Source organism: Crassostrea angulata, chromosome 3 (assembly GCF_025612915.1).
Source record: "Crassostrea angulata isolate pt1a10 chromosome 3, ASM2561291v2, whole genome shotgun sequence".
Taxonomy (NCBI): domain Eukaryota; kingdom Metazoa; phylum Mollusca; class Bivalvia; order Ostreida; family Ostreidae; genus Magallana; species Magallana angulata.
In genome coordinates, this window is record NC_069113.1 from 15,541,182 (window position 1) to 15,554,154 (window position 12,973).

The 12,973-nt window shown below is 32.2% G+C and overlaps 2 protein-coding genes across 2 annotated transcripts; both read left to right on the forward strand.

The window, feature by feature from the left end:
* The first annotated feature begins 1,833 nt into the window (after positions 1 to 1,833).
* LOC128178559 (ATP-dependent RNA helicase glh-2-like) lies at positions 1,834 to 3,642 on the forward strand. Its single transcript, XM_052845794.1, has 3 exons — positions 1,834 to 1,930; positions 2,667 to 3,433; positions 3,524 to 3,642. The coding sequence occupies exons 1-3, from the start codon at positions 1,834 to 1,836 to the stop codon at positions 3,530 to 3,532; spliced, it is 873 nt and encodes a 290-aa protein (XP_052701754.1). The 3' UTR covers positions 3,533 to 3,642.
* A 5,881-nt stretch (positions 3,643 to 9,523) lies between these two features.
* Positions 9,524 to 10,526, forward strand: LOC128175291 (ctenidin-3-like). Its single transcript, XM_052840807.1, has 2 exons — positions 9,524 to 10,317; positions 10,411 to 10,526. The coding sequence occupies exons 1-2, from the start codon at positions 9,526 to 9,528 to the stop codon at positions 10,417 to 10,419; spliced, it is 801 nt and encodes a 266-aa protein (XP_052696767.1). The 5' UTR covers positions 9,524 to 9,525; the 3' UTR covers positions 10,420 to 10,526.
* Positions 10,527 to 12,973: the final 2,447 nt, after the last annotated feature.

A 12,973-nucleotide genomic window follows, 5' to 3' on the forward strand; every position in this document is an offset into this window, starting at 1 on the left:
TTTGTGAAAATTCGAACATTTTTGGTTTAAAACTACAGACAGTATTTGTCGCCACTCGCAATAGCCATTGTATACGTACAAACACAAATGTATGTTTATTAAAAAAAAAATACCCCTCCCCCCAAAAAAAATCAATAAATTGATTGGCAAACCTGCAGCGTCACTGCCACACAGACGTATTACTGTAACTACATACAGTCCGATGTATTTGCCATGCTCCAGATTTGTTTGCTTTTGCAAACATTTACCGAGTGAGATTCGTCTTGAAATATATAGTTCCTTGTTATCTAAATCTTAAATTTTGTTTCTATTAAGAATAACAGGATTACAGGGGTATAAAAAATCCACTGTGAGGAACGAAAAACTATTTATTGTACATTGTAGCCTTACTTTTTGTAATAATATTTTTTTTTTCAAATATGTAAGTCAATGACCTACTTTTTATCGAAAAATTCCTCACAATTGTCCACCCTTACCACATTTTCTTTATTGTTAAACTTTTATAAATAATAAAACAATTTTTGAGGCCTGAAAACAGTGAAAAACGGATAGCTTTACTAATTGAATAATTACAAATTTTTTTCTCAAAATCAAAAGTTGAATTTAATTTGGTCTGAACTTCCCCTTTCAACATTCCAAATTCTATCAATTTTTTACAAGTATTATAGAAAACTCACCAATAAGAGTTCAAAAGTTCAAAACCATTGGTTGCCTTGAAATAGATATGTTGTATGTATTTAGTTGGGTTTTTAATCATACAACGTAAATGATACTAGCTCTGATATATTATATCTCATAAACTGATTTTGTGTATTTTCTTTTAGATTTTCCTATTGCGTGCCAGTAAGTGATGTGATATTATATATGAAATAATACAACCATAAAAATATGTAAAATGACATGACATAACACATAGGAACGTAAGTTTGCAATTACTGAGTATATTACCACAAAAAAATTCCGAGGAAAAAACAATGAATTGAAACATTAGTCCGAATTTCCTCTGTTTCAATAAAGGTAGTCTACCTTTGTAATAGCATATCATCCTAAAATTTACAAAACATAAATATTCAAAACAATTTTTGATTTCAGACTCTGAACTTTGTAAAACAAGTTTTTGAAATTTCAAACTCTGAGTATACTTAATCCTTAAGGAGGGCCATGTCTTTTAAAAGTTTTTTTTTTTTTTGTTTTAAGAAGTTTTTTTTAAATAAATGGGAAGGTGAAATTGAATTAAATTCTCATTTTTTACACAAAACAATTTTAATGATGGCGAGCATTGTATAATTGTCTGCATATTGTTTCGTTTAAAATTTACACTTAAAATGGTGTTATTAGTGAAATTACACTTTTACAAAAAAGTCATATCAATTAGTTGATTGAATAAGGACACAGAACGTGTACATCGAGATGTTAACTTATTACTAATCAAGGTAATACACATGAATTCATCCCTAGCATGCATCAATTATTATACTTGCAAAGTCCTGAAAACATTTACAGCTACTATTTTTAGGAGTTGAATTTTCTTCTATCATGCGTTTCTAAGTAAGCTTTATGAAATTATAAAGTTGATCATCGGTATGTATAGAAAAAATGTTCATTTATACATATCTTTATATATCCCTGAGAGCGATATCGTAAACGATGTTGTCAAATGAGAGGTTGTAGTGAAGTCTTTTTTTAGCAACAGCTATGTCATATTGCCACTTCACATTATTTAAAGTGCACAAGCTAATTAGATGAGGTTTTCGTTGACCATTTATACAAGTATAATAAATGACTATATATTTCATATTTGAAACACGTTCATTAAATGATATGTTGATCAATATGTACACCTTAATGACGTCACTTAAGACTATAAAAGTAAAAATCTGCAGCTTGCAAACCAGGACACCTAACAGAACCTCAGAGATCCAAGATACCGGTAAGAGATCTTGTCATATCTGCGTCTTGCATAAAAATGTATTTATGATTCTAATATATAAGGTTTCTTAAGCAAAAGATAGAATATAGAATCTGTTTAATAAGAAAATAACTAAAATCATTTTCATTTTCGAAATTGTAGGAATCAAGAATGATAGTTTTAGGAAACTCTGCTTTGCAAGATTTGCATTTATTATTACGTCAGTGATTTAGTGATTTTTCTTTAGGTTCTTTTCATATGGAAAATTACATAAATTGTAAATTCTATAAAAAAGTTGGCTTAAAGGGTAACCATTACACGACATTAAATCTTGAAAAAAAATGTCTTTTTTGTAATCACAATTTCCCAAAGTGTAATTATTTCTTTAATAATAACAAAATGTTCTAATAAAGTATATATTTTTCAACTGGTAAATGGTTTTGTTCTGCAAAGTAAATATTCCAACTATCATATTAGAATAATGATACAGAGCAAGCTTCAGTTATTATAGAAGCTCGTTATTAGCTAATAATTAACTCCATCACGATTTTTATTTTGCCATCTTACAAAAAGGTGACCATGGGGAAATTTAATTTAGTGTTTAGCGAATTATTGTCTTAAAATATTGTGAAAATCAACATTAACGTTCGATTCAAAAGTTCATGAAAAAAATCCCCCGTACATTTATTTCTAATAAATCTCAATCTTCGTTATGATATTGCATATACTTATTTCTATTGGGTATCTGTTCTTTCAGCAATGTTTCGCGCAACTGTTCTCCTCTGCATTCTGGCCTATGCCTTCTGTGACTACGACAAAAAACTTCCATACAGTGCAAACTATTACAGTCAAGGGAGTCTTTTCTCTAGGGGAGGATTTGGTGGAGGAAACATAGGATTCGGCAATTTAAGGGGAGGTAATCTCGGATTTGGCAATGTTGGTGGACTCAGAATAGGAGCACCTTCTTTTGGTGGAGTCAACTTTGGTGGATTTGGAGGTCAAAGTTTCAGATCCTTCTTCTCTAGTCCCGGAGGTGCTGCTGCATCAAGTGCTGCTGCTTCTGGTGGCCCGTTTGGTGGATCTGCAGCATCTTCATCCGCAGCATCTGGTGGATTAAGAGGTCCCCAATTCGTTGGTGGTAACTTTGGCAATACTGGATTTCAAAGCTTCAGGTTTTTTGGTCCCGGTGGTAGCGTAGCTACTGGTAGTGCTGCCGCCAGTGATGATGGCTCGGCTGCTGCTTCATCTGCTGCGGCGGGTAATGGAGCTGCCGCGGCCTCAGCAGCTGCAGCATCTCCATCACTTGGATTTCCTGGCCTAGCGTCATTCCCAGGCAATGTCTACCCCTATCCTGGAAGTTTCCCTACCTATCCCGGAAGTTTCTCTTCCTATCCAGGAAGTCTCTACTCATATCCTGGAAACGCGTACTCCTTTCCAGGTCAATCCTTTTATCCTGGAAGTTTAAACACCTTTCCTGGTAGTGTGTTACCCGGGTCCATTAATCGTCCTTTACACAGATCAAAGGTAAGAAACAAATCAAACCAAACTCTGATGAGTTGAATTTGCAAGAAAATGCAAATTGACTTTTTATCACATATGCAACACTTTTTACAGGTTTATTGAAAATGATTCGTTTGAAATTGCCCGACTCCTGGCTGCCCGAAAGACAAGGATCCTGTTCATGTTGTGTTATTATTGAATTTGTTGAATAAATGTTAAGCATCCACGAAAAAGCAGATTTGAGTTTTTGTATTAAAGTGTTAATGGAACATACGGCATACATTTTCACTATTAACACTCTAAACCATTCCTCTACGCTGTTGGGTAAAAATATTGGGAAAGAAAATTATATATAATCAAATTGTTCTGAATATTGTGAACAATTGAAGCAATCCTTGAATTCACAAAAATTGTACATCATGTAAATAATTGCTCAATTCTATATCAGGATCAATATAAAAAGAATGTTGTATGTTTGCACATATTAGTGCTTCCATTATACACATGTCTAAAAAGTTGCCAATTTTTGCCCTATTTTTTGTAATCGCAAAATGCATTTCAAACATTTAAGGCCAATAACAATCAATTTATCTCTGAGTCAGAACTTTTAAATAAGAAAATCAGCTTATTCACAAAGAACCCTTAACACTAAAATCATCTTATAAAAATTTGAGGTACCCAATGTACGTTTTGAAATAGAATAAGAGATACATAACTTAAAAAAAGTATTTCAAGCAACTTTTCAAACATTTCAAATAATACAATACGTATGACGTAAAACTGCAATCATGGATTTTCATACATAATCAACAATAAATATTGTGCGTCATAAAAGCTGTAACAAGTTGCTAGAAAACCTAACTTTCATACATTACATTTTCTTTATATATGTACTATATTATATCCAAAAATCTGTTATATATTCAGTAACATACTTCTGAAACCTACCGAGTACAAGACGCATTATAATAAAAGTCAAATTTGGCTCAAACAAATCAAACCATCAAAGGTTTTTAAGAAAGATTTGTTCTATCATTCAAAAGCTAAGAGATAAATTCTGCAAGATATTTATGGAAATATCAAACGTCTTTTATAATAGCGTTTAAGAAATTATTTTGTTATATAATTTTTAGTCTAGTTTATTTGCTCTTATTTTAATGAAGTTGCGTTAGAAATTACGCCATTAAAAAAATTAGGAGGCTGGATGGCCAACAAACTTACCGACAAATGTACCAAAAATGTTCAGATATGAATTTTTAAGCTATTTACTTTAATATCGTAAATTAATAATCCATTTACTTAAACCTTTGAAATCTGGGTATTTTCCTATATTTTTATATGGATCTCTTCTTTTAAATGATATCAATACACTCTAAAAATGGCAATGACCATCATACTCTCTTAAACTGGACAATATTATGCTTTGTGTTTGAATGTAAAATCTTAAGAGCAGCTTTGGGCAAACTATGTAAGTCATTATTCACTAATTTATAGATAAAGTTTTGGGTGGAATTATTGTGTCTGTTCAAATTAAAAAATGTCTGATCTATATGTATATGGAACAATAAAAAGATCGAACATTTTTCCTCAACTAACTATGCAACATGTATAAAATATTGAATTTTATGAAATATTATGGTTGTTCCTTATCTTTATATGACTACAGGAACATTAGTAACATCGAAACGTTATTTTAAAAGATCTGATTGAAGTTTTACGAAATTCTGATTTATATTCTGAAGTGTAATCCATATCCAGGAAATCATCACTCTTATCCCAGCATCAACTACATCATTACGGGATGTGAGAACTTATTTTAGGACTAGTATGGCAACTTTCGATTTAGATTAAAGAAAACAAATGCATTTCTACCTACTGGACGGCTATTGGTGATATACTGGACTGGTGTAGATAATTGGGATATAATAATTACAAACGCACAGAAACACAATATGAGAACAACGACTGCTTTCTCTGATTTTATGGGTATTTATCAGCTGTCAGTAGAAAATAAATAGAATAGAATATCTGATAGAATTGAAAGTTACAGACCCAAATACACGAAAAAATTATGTGAAAAAAGCTTATTGCAACAATTCTAAATTCATAATCTAAAATAAGTATGAAGTGTCTGATTAACGTCGTTATTTCTTTCGGCAATATAAAACAATCCAAAAGCTCTGAGCGAAATTCAACCGAATCGAAAGTGTTTGTGATATTAAGCAAAGGTCAAGATTCCGGGTCGCCACCAGAGGTCAAGGTCAATGCATGATTGTTAACTATTTGAAAGCCAAGTTGAAATCAGTCACCCCGACAACAAGACAAATAAATGTGCTTGTTGTATATAGAAAATACATAATAGTAGGTGATCACTTAGAAGTTTTGTTAAATGTAATTAATGTTTTTTAAAAATGAGATGGATAAACACTACAAATTTACAATTGTGACAATAATCCACTTAAGAAGAAAACCCATCAAAATACAGTTCATATAAAACATGAGAAGTGTTCACATAACAAATCATCAATAGCTCTGTTCCTTGCTTGTAACTTGACAAATGTTTCAAAAAGTATTTAATCATTAGAGTATTATAAAATATTTTAAAATTCATGCTGCTCAATGAAAGAATTTAGTAATAGTTAGATCATATTAAATAAAATTTCCGCGATTAAGAAGGGGGCGGAGAAAGCAAAGCGACCGGGCCCCTTCTTCATCGTGTAAAGTTTACTTTATATAATCTAACTTACTAAGAACATAACCCACTTTTTCATTCGCTGATTAAAAGCTCTGCACCAATCAAATATCATCTCTCTTTTGTTTTTGGCTCTGTATGCTGTCAATCGGAATGTGACGTTTCTGTGAGCTTAGAAAAAGTCTTAATGATTAAAAACATCACTTAATAGAATATTTAGCGACTGCGAATTGGATGAAAAAGTGGGTTATGATCTAAACTTTTAAATTCAATAGGAAGAAAGTAATTTCTGATATACCCTCCTTCTTTAATTGCAGTATTTCATACTAGAAAACAGTTTGAATATTTGTTAATATGTCTCATAAATGTAATATTTGCAATGCCTTCTGATAAGAGTATTTATCGATCAAAAATCAAAAATGACCTTTGTAATTTCTTATCTCAAAATATTGAAAAGGATATATTTCTTCAAAAGATCTTAATTACTGCATAAAATGATATTTTTGTATCAAGTTAATACTAAAACAGATAACAAAGATCTATTCTTATATTTTAATGGTAATTTCTTATACTAATATTAATTCAGATAGATGGTATTTTCTTCCAAACATTATAATGTAAAAAAAAAAAAAACGATCGCTGGAAACTCGATTCAAATGCTTATAAATAATGCCCTTGTTTGTGTAAACCAATCATATGTAACTTGATTTTTTTGTGGTTTCCTTTTGCGGAAACAGACAAAAATAAAAAGTACGTACTGCATTATGCAACACCAACGCTTACACAAGGCGTGGCGATCAGAGTGGGATAAACGTAATTGAAAAGACCCAACAAAAGAGATGAATTTTAATTTAATCCATTGGAAGTGAAAATTAATTGAGAAATTTGAGTTCACGAAAATTAGTGACTCTGGGATTGAAATAAAAATAGCCAGCCAAGAAAGACGACTTACATTCAACCTTTCCCATGATTTATTGATCAAACTTTAATTACGCAGCCTTATTTATTTTCGCCACGGGCTTTGATCGATCATTTCAAACAACCAGTAATATAATGTCCGTTTAGGACGACATAAGAACAGTTGACCTGGTATTAATCAATACATTTTTATTAGTGTAAACTGATTTGGAAATGAATGCCTTTTTTTTTTTACAATTTTCACTCGTTTGAGCATAGCTTTTTGTAAAATATGAATACATAACGGTGTGCATAATTAAAAGCATGCATAAATCATAATGTGTTAGAATCGAAATAATACGGTATTGATTGATTGATTTTTGATGTCGTCGTATAAATATATGCCATTACGTGAACAGATTGAAAAAAACGTTATGATTATTTGTTTGCTCAACTGACGAAATTAATTGACACAACGACATCAAAAAATCATTTACATTCCATTATCGACAAAATCAATTATTTTATCAAACAAATCGGTAAAAACTGATGATTACGGAGTAAATTAGTTACAACAATAACAACTGTTTTCTGATACCGGTTGAAACTGGTAATTGCATATTGTTTTGAGATGATTGGAAATGTAATCCATGAAAATTTACTTTTGTGCCTTTAACAATATAACAAACATTTGTTGAATGGTTGACAAACATGGAGTTTCAATTATGTGTATGAACAATATTTAAAACCAAAAACATAGAAATCAATGTTTTGTAACTTCGTATGTGAATTACATGTAATTTCATTCGCTGTGATTTGGTATTTTGCAATTATAGACCAATAAAAATCACAGAAAATACAGTAAAATTATAAGAAAAAACCCTTCACATGTTCATATATGCAAAGAAAACAAATCGGTACATTAAAAATATGATGTTCCATTTTAGGGTGCCATTTTAGGCCTTTATAGAATTTAGTAAGATTATAAGCGTCCATCATCGATTTATAAGTGAGAAATTTAAAAGATCTTACAATTAATTTGCAAAAGGAATAGAGCTCAGGCATGCTTTTGTTTGCAAATTACGTACTGAATAGAAAAAAACCCTAAGATTTAAAACAAAGGACTGTATATGATTTGGGACTAAAATGGCCACCTAAAATGAACATCATTATTTTACTGTAATTATTTGTAGTATAATAATATCCTTAAGGCTATGATTGGTGTTAACTATTAAAAAGTACATGTATATTGCCCTGCATGGTGTTGATTTAATTAAATTGATGTATAACGTGAATTCCAAAAGGGGTCTAATTTTGCATTATTCTTTTCATATGTATCCCTAAAAAAGAAAAAAAATATATTAATGAAAGTGATAAGCAGTATGGTCAAAGAATATGACAAAAATATGGTCAAAATACAACAACAATAACAAAATTGAGAAAAAGGAAAATATATTTATTTGAAATCTTTCGCAAGATCTTCTTTAGGTAAGTCGTAAATTTTTAATGTGTAATAATCACTTTAAAAAACGAGTTTGAAAAATTTTCTGACATTAATTTTGTTTCTGAATTGTCACTTAATTTGTATTTGCTAATATGTTTATTATTCATAGCTAATAGGCATATAAAACAATTTGTTAACTTCGTTATATACATTTTGTACATATGTAGATGTTTTGGTAACTTTTTCAACACAAACGGAGTAAGCCCATAATATAAAACAAAATGTATAGTTCGCAAGTTCAAAGAACTATATACATGTATACTATTAACATGCAATATACTCGCATAAGATACAATTGACATAGAATAAAATTGTGATATTTTATAATTTGTCTTATAAAACTGATAATTTTTAGTTTCCATTAGCAAGCAATACTTTTAAAAACTACAGAATTTGAGAGTGATTGAACAACTATTTTTAAGATATTGAATCTTTCAAGGTAAACAAAACAGAAAACTTGATATTTTGCAAACATTTTAAAATGTATAACTTATCAAAAGAAATGAAACAATAAATACTAAAAATAAAACTATAATAGTTTTTAATAACTTACAACTCTAAAGATTAGATTCAATCCGTTTTTCTATAAAAGTATTTGAAAACCATCATATTTTTTCTTCATAACATTTCTTCATAACATTTCGAGAAAAGAGTTTTAAACAAGTACTGAACAATTAATGACGTTCGATGAAAATCTAAAACACAAATATAATGCGCATTAAAATTTGGTATTTTTGATGAATAATTAAAAACACGTTTCATTATAAAATGATGTTGGTGAAGGGTTACGTCACAGAAGTATATAAAAGGAGGAACTTCCAGTCCACTAGTCAGGACATCATTCAGGGCCTCAGGGATTCAAGATACAGGTAAGATATAAACAACCAATGCAACGCAATGTTCCTTATTGAAAAGATACGCTATGTCTATACATAGCTCTATATCCATTAATGACTGCTCTTATCAAATATATGACGATATATGATGATGAAGTTATATTTCCTAAGTATTTATATTGCAGTCATGATCCGCGCATGTGTTTTCCTTAGCATTTTGGCATTTGCCGTATCTGATTACGATAAGAAATACCATTATGGCACCAACATTTACCGTCCAGGAGGAGGAGGGTTTGGTGGAGGAAATCTTGGATTAAGTGGTCTTGGCGGGGGAAATCTTGGATTAAGTGGTCTTGGCGGAGGAAATCTTGGATTTAATGGTATTGGCGGAGGAAATTTTGGATTTAATGGTATTGGCGGAGGACAATTTGGCTTAAGTGGTCTTGGCGGAGGAAATCTTGGATTAGGTAGTCTTGGCGGAGGAAATCTTGGATTAGGTAGTCTTGGCGGAGGAAATCTTGGATTAGGTAGTCTTGGCGGAGGGAATCTTGGCTTAAGTGGTCTTGGCGGAGGAAATCTTGGATTAAGTGGTCTTGGCGGAGGAAACCTTGGGTTTAGTGGTAACTTTGGTGGACTCCAAGTGGCAAGACGTTCATCTTTTGGGCCAGGAAGTGCAGCCTCGGCAAGTGCTGCTTCTTCTGGTGGATCTGCTGCTGCTTCAGCTGCTGCATCATCTTCATCCTTAGGTGGCTCAATATTCCCAGGAAGGGTTAACTCTTTTCCCCAACCGTACAGATTTCCTCAACAATATGGCTTTCCTGGCGGACAATACAACTTTCCTGGCGTACAATATGGATTAACCGGACAAGATGGCTTTTCTGGACAATATGGCTTCCCCGGACAAATCGGCTTTCCTGGACCGTTCAACTTTCCTGGTCAACAATCCCAGTACGGGATCAGTCCTCTCCCAAAGAGAAAGGTAAGAACAATGAAATCAATTTTTATTAAAACCTTTGTGTAAAAATTCGGACACATCAACATTTATTTGATATATTTTATTCTTTTATTACAGGTTTACTAAAGAATATTCGGACAAGCACCCGCTAGAAAATGGATCACTGGATACACAATGTTATTGTTGATTTCGGTTACTTGTTGGGGTTTTTCAATAAATATTATATGAGCATTCTTCATGGTCGATCTCGTGTTTTGATTTTACCTCATTTGTGTAAATTCCTTTTCTGCTTTTAAGCAAGCACTTTTAAATGGTCTCGACTACACAGACATTTCTCTCTACTCTTTTTTGTTTTGATGTTCAATAGGATTTTTATAACATGCGCGACTTTTAAACCAGTATTGGTGAACATTAAGCGTGGCCAGTAAAACATTTACTTAAACCGACGTGACTAAAAAATAAAAACTTACGTGAATAAAGCGAAAAATGCAAGATTAAGACAAAAGCGAACATTTATTGTTGTAAGTATATAAATATAGAGGTAACTAGATACAACCTCGTTACGAGTAACGAGAAGGTCCTCCGTCCGATTTTTTTAAAAATTAATTTAAATGATACCATGAAATATCGATACAATTTCAAAATTAACACCCCCTCCCCCGAAATTTTAAGATAATAAATAAAAATTCCCAATCACGTCAAACATGGGCCTGACGATGACTTCTTCAAACAGATATTGTAGCGATCAACAACTTTGATTCTATAATGCATAACAAAATATTTATCGTTTCGACGTTATTCGTAATTGATTTTACGAGTTTCTTGGTCCCTAAATAAAGAGGCCAGCCCCCTTTTCTTCATTTTGTTGGATAGAACTTTTGATTCTCTACTACTTTTGTTCTATATGTCTTTACAAAATATCAACCAATAAAAAGATGCTGATCAAATCGTATGAAAATTTTGATTCAAAATCTGTACCCCATTTTCGTGGCTAAGCGAGCTCCAAGGAATAGTGCCACTGGTGCAAAACAACTATATAGTGCACAACCTCAAACCATGGTCTACCTATCCTGAAAATTTCAAAGTCATATCTCTAATAGTTTCTGAGATCAGCTCTGCACAAAACTGGTCGTAAAAAAATAAAAAATCTACCGTAAATTCGGACCGGAAGTGAGGACGAAAAAAAATTTCAAAAATATATAAAATTCAGATAATGTCCCATCATCTGTGAACAAATTGTCGACATCAGTTAATTGTTGTTTTTGAGACATCGCGTGTTTTCTTTTTTATTGGGCCTCCTCAGTCTGAAAAATGTAAAAATGATTTGATGAATTTCTTGGATTTATGTGGAAGGATTAATATTCCAATTAATGATAAGAAAACTTTCTGGCCAGTAACATGCATCACCATTTATGGTATTGAGGTTGATTCTATTGATATGATGAGTCGGCTGCCACCAGACAAATTAGAAAAATGTAGGACTCTTGTATATCAGTTTAGTAGGCGTAAAAAAGTTACTTTGCAGGAGCTTCAATCATTAATTGGAGTCTTAAATTTTGCTTGTTTGGTAGTAGTTCCTGGTAGGGCATTTTTACGTCGTCTGATTGACTTGACTATAGGTGTGAAAAAACCTTATTATCGAATAAAATTTAATAATGAGGTAAGAGCTGATTTAGCCATGTGGCTACATTTTCTTCAAAATTTCAATGGAAAATCAGTTCTTCTTCCAGAGGAATGGGAATCTTCAGATGTCACGCGACTATTTACAGATGCTTCTGGTTTGTTAGGATTTGCTGCTGTTTTTGGTTCAAAATGGTTTGCTGATGAGTGGACACAAACTCTTCTACCTTTGCAAATTGCGGTAAAAGAATTGTTTCCAATTGTTTTGGATTAGGAAATTTGGGGTTCAGAGATGGCAAATAGAAAATCTTATTTATGTCAGATAATATGGCAGTGGTAGAAGTAATCAATAAACAGTCCAGTAAGGAAAAGTGCCTCATGCATCTACTTCGGCGTTTAGTGTTGGTGTGTTTATCTAAAAACATATTTAAGGCAAAGCATATTCCTGGAAAATATAATGTGGTAGCTGACTCCCTGTCACGTTTGCAATTTCAGAGAGCCAGGGAGGCAGCACCATATCTAGACCAACAACCAACTGCCATTCCCGAGCATCTATTGCAGATTTGTCCTCAACCATCCAAACAATCTTAGTAGCAGCTTTATCTCCCTCTGCACGTTTATCATACAGACGTTCATGGGAACTTTTTCTCACATTTCGAAATAATCCAGTGTCGTTACCTTTGTCTACCATTGATATTTGTAATTTTATTCGTTTCCTGTTTGAAAAACAATACAGTTCCAGCAGCATTGCCTAACATGTATCTGCTCTGAGTTATATACACAAAATTGTAAATGCGCCTGATCCAACACAAACATTTATTGTTCGAAAACTTCTTAAAGGATGTCACAAGCTTCTTCCTTCACAAAATGCTAGATTACCAATAACACTGAGTATAATGCACAAAATTCTCTCTGCATTAGTTTTCACTGTTCCAAATGCATCAAATCGGGTACTTTTGCAAAGTCTTTTTCTTCTTTGTTTTAACGCCTTTTTACGTTTAGGGGAAGTTGTCACAAAAAAGGTATCAGATAAAGACAGAGTAATTCAAGTTCAAGACAT